Below are 9200 nucleotides of genomic sequence, written 5' to 3'. Positions count from 1 at the left end.
TACCGAATATTTTTATTTTATGTGGGTTTTTTTTAAATACTGAAAATACGTTTATAAAATAACTTATTTTTTTCCGTAACATAGATCTAGATTCTAGATCTAGTATATATTATTACTTCTGTTTTTTTTCTAAAAAGAACTGTATCTAAAGATAACAAATAATAATAAATAGGTCAAACGAAGTAGGCCAATTCAGTCTATATTTAGAATATTATATGCCTAGTTAAATATTATGTTGGTACTAACAGGTTGTGAGTAAGAGTCAGGTGTTCGGGGAAGGGGAGAGTTTAAAGCCATATATATATATATATATATATATATATATATATATATATATATATATATATATATATATATATATATATAATATATATATATAATATATATATGGTGATTGGCGTCAATATATGATGGGTTTTCCATAGTGCGGGAAATGAGGGTGTCTATCTATATATTTTGCATTTTAACTTTAATGCTATACCTCTCACCGACTATTTTATAATGTTAACTGGATAAAACACTGATTTGGCAATAATTTTTGCAATTGTTCGATTTAGTGTCATCCAGTGCTGACCGCACTCCCCCCCCCCCCCCACGCCCCCCATCGAGTTTACGTGTTTGTTTTTTTAAAGCTTAATTAGCACATTGTGTTTTGCAAACTAGCATGCGCTGCTGACCTCTTATTCATAATGTGTTGCTTAGTTATTATGGCATAGTCTGCAAGTAATGTTCCCTCCATGCCCTTCGTCTGTTCCATTACTTTTTTTCACGAATTACGTTGCCATCGTTGTCACAAGATCCACAAGAACCAGATGCTTAGCGACCCCATCCAGCGTCCAGGACGAACTATCAGATTTTACGCCCACCCCCCGTCATATTTATATATAGGCAATAGTTTTTCGTGCTTATAAATATGCCCCCCCCCCCCCCCCCACTAGTTGGAAACCAGTCACTGTCTCGAACCGTTTTTATTTTTGTTCCACACAATTAGTGTAGATATCAGTTAAATCAGTGTGTAAAGATTTGTAGCCGTTTATTTTCTTAACTTTGGATATGTATAATTCAATATTTCAAATTACAATAAGCTTTTTCATTTGTTTCTACCCATTTTGACGCCCTCTTAGGTTCGGCGCCCTTGGCGGTCGCCCCACCAGTCCTCCCATAGATACGCCTCTGACAAAAATGGGCTGCATTTTTTTTCCACACACACTACACAGAACTGGACTTTCTGCCACAGCAGCAGCTAGGTTTGTTAGCTGAGGAAGTCGAGTTATACACGTATATCATATATATTCTCCATTTTTGTTCAAGGTTCTAAACATCTTCCTCAGTAACTAACTTATCAACAAACGCTCTGGGTAGATTTGAAGTATTAAGACCGACCAACCTTTGCCAAACAAAAACTTCAAATGGCAACCGCTGAACTCCTCAATGAAAACAACGCATTTCTTTTTGTTGAAGCGCGCATTGTGCCACCAATGTTTGTGGAGACATCCAACAGCCGGTAAGAAGCTTCGTCCGCTCTTTTGTAGAGTAATTTTTTTCTTCGCCTTTTAACTTCACTAACGACTAACGTTATATGTTTTTGTCGTCGATAGTCAAATTTGTCTGCGATGCTTTAGCCTGTTTATTTAATTTCCTCTAAAAAGCACACTGACTTGCCTTTACTGAGAATTAACAATTATTTGATTTTTCTTGCAGTTTTGTATTCAAATTACCAAAGAACGTAGATCTAGTTTTTTCCACACCAGTTATCTTTTCTACATTTGAACGTACGCAAACACGAGTCGAGGAATACATGAAACCGCAGCCAGAATAATTGAAATACCAGCCCTCTCATCGTAACCTACACTACATCGGTCATTGTTTATTACATAAATATAATACTAGTAAATATTATAGCTAAAGATAATAAATGTTTCTTTTTTAGTGCATTTGAAAAGCTTGTTATTAGATATAGAATATCTAGATCTATATTAGTATATACTCGTATAGAAAGGCGTATAGGTTTTTAGAGATAGAATAGATCTTAATATAATCTAGGCCTAATGCGTTTTATTTTTGTTTCGGTCTGTTTCGGGAATGAGACTTTACTTATTTCTACTTTCGAAATGCGTTACGATAGTGCCTCCTAAAATAACTAAATCTTCTTAGTTCTTAGGCGTCTTGGGCTTGAGATTTTTAAAGATATAAATTCTAGTTTCCATGCCATAAATCTATTCTAAATTAGCTACTTTAGCCAACCTGTTAAAATATTAACCGAATAACTAGATTTTATGATAAGTTAGGCCTGTAGTGAAGTGTTTAGTGTAGTGTTAGGCCGATATGCCGGCCTATGCCGCGGACAGTTGGTAGAGGAGTAGAATCTACGAGTAAGTAGGTAGAGTTAGGTTAGTGACTTAGTGAGAGTGAGGCCAATCGCAAGCTGAATTTTTAATTTTATATAAAAGGAATGATAATTGATTAAATTGATATGAATGATGAAGTAATAAAGGCATACTCATATTATACGTCGGTAATCTATCGTTTTAGGTACGTAAAAGAGTAAAAGTAAAATCGCCCGCGACTCTAGATCTAGATCTAGTAGTAGACTAGTAATGTGAAAAACAGGTGACTCCTTAAATTTTAATAATTATTTCACATTTAATAGACATTTTGAGGAGGATTTATGTTTTGAAAAATACAAAAATGTTTCCTTGTTTCATTTATGTACCTGTTTTTAAACAATTGAATTAGAAATTTTCAGTAATGAATGAAGACTAGCGATGTTTCCAACAGATGCAACCATGCTCATTTACTATAGCAGCCATCTTGTTTATTTTTTTTTATTGTAAACTTATAGTAGAGTTATAGCGCAATATCCAGGGGAAGCCACTATAACTTACAGATGGCCTCTTTTTATATAGTATATAGCAAATCCTGCTCGCAAACACTGCTGTTTAAAGTTAATTTCTTGCATATATTGATATATTTAGCCATTGATTTAGGTTTATTATTCATTTATCTATAATATTTGACACAAATATTTCACAATATACTTCTATTAAAGCCTTGACAATGAGGTAACTTTTTCGGACATTACTAGCCTTGGACGATTTAACGTACCTAAAACGATAGATTACCCATATGTCATACTGTGTTAATAGTTATAATAAATGCACATATTTTTCATTCAGGAATTTAGGCCTACTAATTTTGTAATTTACTAAATTATTTGAATTTAGACTTATTTAGGCCAGAACTTGTCTTAATTCTTTCTTAGGACGTCTTCGGGTGTAGATGTAGGACTAGGTAGATCTAATAAGTTGTAAGTAGTTTACATAATACATAGATCTAGTAATAGTAAGAGTAATTACTAATTAGTTTAGTTAATGCCTAGTCTCTAGAGTACTCTAGAGTAGTCTTTATTATTTATTAGGCCCTTTTGAAAAGTTTTAATACAATTGTTTCAAAACAGGTACACGAATGAAACTTTGAAACATTTTTGTAATTTAAAAAGATAAAATCTTCCTAAAAATGTGAAATAATTACTAAAATTTAGTAATTTAATGAGTCACCTTTTTTCACATTACTAGTCTCTGCCGATTTTACGTAGGGCCACCTAAAATGATAAAAAATGAAAAAAATTACATATAGGCCCATGCCATATATATATATAGAGTAGAGGGCCTATATATAGGCGTATATATATTTTTTAAAATATATAGTATAGGGCCTAAATATAAATAGGCCTATATGGCTGTATATATCTATATCTATCTATATCTATCTAATAGATATATTAGAGATAGTATCTGTATATATATATATAAATATATATAGGGCATATATATATATATATATATATTTATATATATGTTACGGTCAAAGCCCGAAGTCGGCCAATGCTAGGATTGGCCGGCCAATCTGCGCATTGGCCAATATCGCCTCCCATAGGTCGGTCAAAGTCCGAAACTTTGCTTGATTTCGGCCTTTGGCCGGCCAATCCGCAGACTGGCCATGGTGGACCGGCCAAAGTCTGAAATAGCTCTTGATTTCGGCCTTTGGCCGGCCAGTCCGCGGACTGGCCATGGTGGACCGGCCAAAGTCTTAATTAGAAGATCATCTGGCTAAGGACGACCGGCCAAAGTCCGAATTAGAAAATCATGAGCAGATTTTGGGTTTTTTAATGGCGTAAGGATCATTTGTTAGAACAAGTTGAACTTTTATGGCATTTAGAATTACATAGCAGCTTGTTATTTTTACACTTGCAGCGATGTGTTGTGCACTTGGTTGTGCAATTGCAGCGAGTGTAGCCTTGGCCCCCAGTCAATGATTGTGAAGATGCAATGGTTCGTAGTGATTTTTCCTCAGTGCCAACTGACGACAATAAGAGCAGTTTTTCGTGAAGAATTGAAAACTCACTTCTAGCATACAGTTGTTTTAGAACACCATGTTCCGTTCCTAATTTGTAGAAACCGCCCTCGACGCTCATGACAACTGCGTACATTGTCACCCACTTCACCATCTTTAAATTTTGTATTTGATGTTTTAAGCATCTTAGCACCTTGATTTTGCAAGCCAGTATGAGCTGCTGACCTGTGTTCCATGATGTCTTGTTTGTTGTGACACAATCTGCAGGTAATGTTCCCTCCGTACCCTTCGTCTGCTTCATTGGGTACTCCACAAATAGCATGGACATCGTTGCCACAGGATCCACAAGAATGAGCTGCACTACAAGGTTTTTCACAAACTATACAGAATCTGTTGGCCACATTATTGTCATGCAACTGGTCTGGCAGCAGATGTGTTAGTTGAGGATGTCGTTGCATTAATGGCAACCTCCATTTCTTGTTCAATGTTCTCAAGATCTTCCTCAGTAACTATTTTATTGAGAGCCTCTCTTGGTAGATTTGAAGTGCTAAGTCCCACTTTTGCTTTGCATCCAAACAAGGCTTAGTATGATGATTGTTGGATTCCTTGATGAAAAGAACGATTTTTCATAAATTGAATGAATTTGAGACTCTCAGTCCAATGAGCTGATTCATTTGTTTGCATCCATGTCATCATCATATTTTGAACATCTAGGTTGGCACGTTCGACTGAACCTTGGCTTTGGCTATGCCTTGGTTTTCCGTATACTAGTTTAAGTTCAGGCCACATGTTCTTTAGTTCAGAAATAACTTGATTCACAAATTATCTTCCATTATCGGATTGAAGCACACTTGGGGCACCAATAGTCGTGAAGATATCCAGCAGCTGGTAAGCAACTTTTTCTGCTCTTTTGGTTTCCAAAGCTCGCAACAATATGAACTTGGTTAAATGATCCTGGTAACTGAGTATAAACTTGTATTTGCCTTCTGGGTTACTTTGCATATCAATAAGATCTACTTGGCATCTCTTTAAATTCTTTAAATATCAAAGGTTTGGAAACAAGAACTTTCTTGGGTTTAGACAATTTTGTCTGACAAGGCTTGCACAACCGAAGATACATAGTAATGATTTCTTTGGTGATATTTTTGTACTTTCTCTTGAGCTCTTTTTCCATCCTTATGGATGCTATACAAACAAGAGCTAAACAATACGTTACTCACAATGAAACCACACCCAGAATAATGAAAACGCGATCACAACTTAGTCTAGATAGAACATTGGCCAGGACATCCCGGCCAGTGCGCGCATTGGCCGGCCAATGTACAAAATACGCTGTCAAGTTTAAGCACTTCGGACTTTGGCCAGTACGTCCCGGCCAGTGCGCGCATTGGCCGGCCAATGTACGAAATACGATCTTAGTTCTAAGTTCTTCGGGCTTTGGCCAAGAGAGCTGGCCAATCCGCGCATTGGCCGGCCAATCCGGGGTTTGGCCGCACTTCGGGCTTTGACCGTAACATATATATATATATATATATATATATATATTATATATAGGCCTATAGAATAGATTCTAGATCTGTTTTTAATTTAATGATTTTTCTTAGGTCTATAGTCTACAGTAAGGCCTATATTCTAATTTTACAATTTTGATTTTGGGTTTGCATATTTAATTCTCAATTTACCTTTTTTTAATTATTTTAAATTTTACTTTAGGCCTAATAATTATTTTATTCAGGCCTACAATTACATAAAAATGTTCCTTAACAAATTTAACAACTTTACTTAGGCACCACACATACATTACATTTCTTTTTAAATTTCAGTTCGTGATTGTAAGACAGCTTATAATCCATTGTTGGTGAATGCTTGACATTTATTCTTTCAAAAATGGATTATGAAAAGTCAAACTCCAACAGCAGCAGTAAATCTTCACTAAATGATGCACAAGTGATAGCCATTCATGACAGTGAATCTAGTGATTCAGCCGAAAATGAGCCATCTTTTCGAAGCTCCAAATTGGGATTAGACATTAACAGTACAAGCACAGCTGGGAATGAATCAACAGCTCCTGAGGAAGTAGGTGTTATCACATGTTTTAGGCATCATGCAGGCTTTACTTTACATTAATTAGGATATTTTTCTGCAGATCTTTGGTGGGAAAGTAAACACAAAACAAGTAGCAGTTGTGTTAAAAAAAATTAAACAAAAAAAAGCTCTTGACCACCATCCCACCCCATATGACAAAATGATAAACCATTGTAACACTTCATTTATGTTACATAAAAATGTGCATTATCTCTAATTTTCTTTTAGAATAAAAAAAATTTAAACAATAGAAACAGCTTTTCTTTATAGATATTAATTTAAAGAATTACTTTCACTTAATTGTGTATTAGTAAGTTCGATTTCTTTAAATTACTTCTAAAGTTGAATTATATTGGTTATCCATCCCAGTTATAGCAGCAATTTTAGAAAGGTAAAAACATTTTTCTGCCCTGGGTGCAGGTAAATAATAATATATCAAATTTGTAAACATTGTTGGTAATTTACAATGATTACATTTTTTTTTTTAAATTAGTTGACCAGACATGAATTAAGAAAATTGAGTTTGGACCAGAATGGCACTTTTATGGCAGACTTTGATCCAGAAAAGTCAAAACGAGAAATGAGAAAAATGAATCGGCGCCTCTACACTAAAGAGTGAGTGAAGTTATTTTTACATTCCTTCACTTTGAATTTCCACATCAACTCAGACTATATTTTTACACAGTCATGCTACTATACTAACCAACCGTCAATATTTTGTAGCTCAAAATTCAGTCCAGGTACAGACCCAGATGAATAACTTGTTGAATTTGGAACTGGCAGTGGGCGTAGGGGGCAGGGGTTTGTGTGTGCAGACTCTACTGAGTCACCCATGCAAGAGGGTGACACCAAAAATAATATAGCTAATTTTTTAGTTAGTTTAATAGCTTGTAAAGTTCTATACCTCATTAGGTACATGGTGACACCACATTGCCTTTACTGTCACTGTACATAAAACATTTAGTTGTTGCAGAAATGGGTGGGGGGGGGGGGGGGGGGGACAACACTCCAGCTTACTACACCAGGTGTCACCTGACCTATAGATGCCACTGATGTGGATAAATTATATTTGGCAGATTTTATTGATTAAGATTCACATACTAATAAATAGTGACAAAATATTTATAAATTGTTTATTAAATTGACAATTTTATTTTATATTTCATCAATTTAAAGTGTTGCCTTCAATCGTTCACTAATCCACTACAGTAGTTTTAAAGTTAAAAATACATGCTTGATTTGGTCATAGGTCAAGAAAAAATCAGCTGTATGACGACAAAGGAGTCTTCTTGGAGACATCAATAGACATCTGTGATTGTCTGGAAAAGGATTGTCCTGGCTGCCATTTTCCCTGTCCTCGTTGTACCTCTCCAAAGTGTGGCACAGACTGTCGTTGCAATAGGAAATATACTATAGAAATGATAGAGGTGGAAGGCATGGGCACTGTTTATAATTTCCCTTCATGAGATTTTGATTTGCTTTTTAGTCCTCATAAAAGATTTTTTTTTTAAATCATAGGCAGCCGTGCGAAAGCATAACATTAATTTTGTTATATTTATGGACCTGATGCTTAATTTCCATTTAGGACAAGGCAAACAAAAATATGTCTTTAATGAAAATTTAAAATGTCATTGGCAATCAATATGAATATTATTAAATTACATTTAAGTTTAAGAAAAAATAATGTTGGTCTACTAATTTGTAATTGTTGAAGTAAGAATAACACACCAAGCCAGTTAAAAAAAATATAATACCCCCTTTAACTGGCTAGGATGTTCTGAATATCACCAGTAACTGTTTGAGTCATGTGGTGTTTAACACAATCTAAGGCTGGTTGTTCAAACCAAAGCAACTTAAAATTGTCCAGCCTAATAGTTTTGTTAAACAATTTAAAGGGTCTTGTTACTTTCTCGTATATACGAAGTATAGAGAAAGTCTTGTAATCGTGCAAAAAAAAAATAGAGATTTTTACAAATCTCGACATTTTACACCTCACTGATACGGAAAAACATAATTTTGCAATCTTGTGTAAATATGTAAATATCATATTTCAAGTAATTGATTTTAACATGTTACAGTTTATGTAATTAATATGTTTTTTTTTTGTGTTTAAAATTGTTGTCTTAATCATTATTCATAATGTAAATTTTATCATGTGTTAATTAATTAAAACATGCAGTTTTTCTTAAACCCTTGCCTGTGTAAAATAATTTTTTTTACTAATTTCCTGTTTGTCAACTGTTAATGGACGTAAAAAGGTTTAAAACACAGTTTTTTAAATCAATATATGTTTATATTTTTTTATTGTTTGAGTGTTTGTTTATTCTTTAGTACTGTTTTCTTTGAATTTCATGTGATTATTTTTACAAAAGGGGAATAATTATGTTTTAAGCGTTAAGAAGGTAAAGTTAATACTCATAGCCAGAATTATATATTAATTAATGAGTCTTCTGGTGTAATGTATGGTCAGATCAAAATCATCCAACCTATTTCATATAGCATCAAGTTGACTCATGTTTTTAAGTCTCTAACTAAACTATAAGGCCTCTACTTAGCTTTGTTATGCAGTGTATTTAATTTGCTGGGTAGAATTAAAAATACATGTACTGTTGCTCTTTTGAATGTCTACTGGACAGTAACACTGACCAGGATTTAGCCATGTGGGAGAGGGGTTTAAATACACAACACGCACACATATTATAATAATTATATGTCCACAAGTTTAAAAACATAAAGTTGTGCTATTTGCATTGTTAAAGTGA

At 34.2% G+C, this 9200-nt stretch overlaps 1 protein-coding gene across 1 annotated transcript; it reads left to right on the top strand.

The window, feature by feature from the left end:
* Window positions 1-6143: 6143 nt before the first annotated feature.
* LOC131930990 (ARL14 effector protein-like) lies at window positions 6144-8628 on the top strand. Its single transcript, XM_059287664.1, has 3 exons — window positions 6144-6429; window positions 6932-7053; window positions 7688-8628. The coding sequence occupies exons 1-3, from the start codon at window positions 6241-6243 to the stop codon at window positions 7902-7904; spliced, it is 528 nt and encodes a 175-aa protein (XP_059143647.1). The 5' UTR covers window positions 6144-6240; the 3' UTR covers window positions 7905-8628.
* The last annotated feature ends 572 nt before the right edge of the window (window positions 8629-9200 follow it).

This window comes from Physella acuta, unplaced genomic scaffold, assembly GCF_028476545.2.
Source record: "Physella acuta isolate Inbredline_101_S28 unplaced genomic scaffold, ASM2847654v3 ptg001872l, whole genome shotgun sequence".
Classification (NCBI taxonomy): Eukaryota; Metazoa; Mollusca; class Gastropoda; family Physidae; genus Physella; species Physella acuta.
Note: the sequence above shows the minus strand (reverse complement) of the source record. Positions and strands in the feature narration are given on the sequence as shown.

Coding starts and splice junctions, on each gene's coding strand:
- LOC131930990 (XM_059287664.1), top strand. CDS start 6,241: ATGGATTATGAAAAGTCAAACTCCAACAGCAGCAGTAAATCTTCACTA. Junction 6,430..6,931: donor AATCAACAGCTCCTGAGGAA/GTAGGTGTTATC, acceptor TTTTTAAATTAG/TTGACCAGACATGAATTAAG. Junction 7,054..7,687: donor CGGCGCCTCTACACTAAAGA/GTGAGTGAAGTT, acceptor ATTTGGTCATAG/GTCAAGAAAAAATCAGCTGT.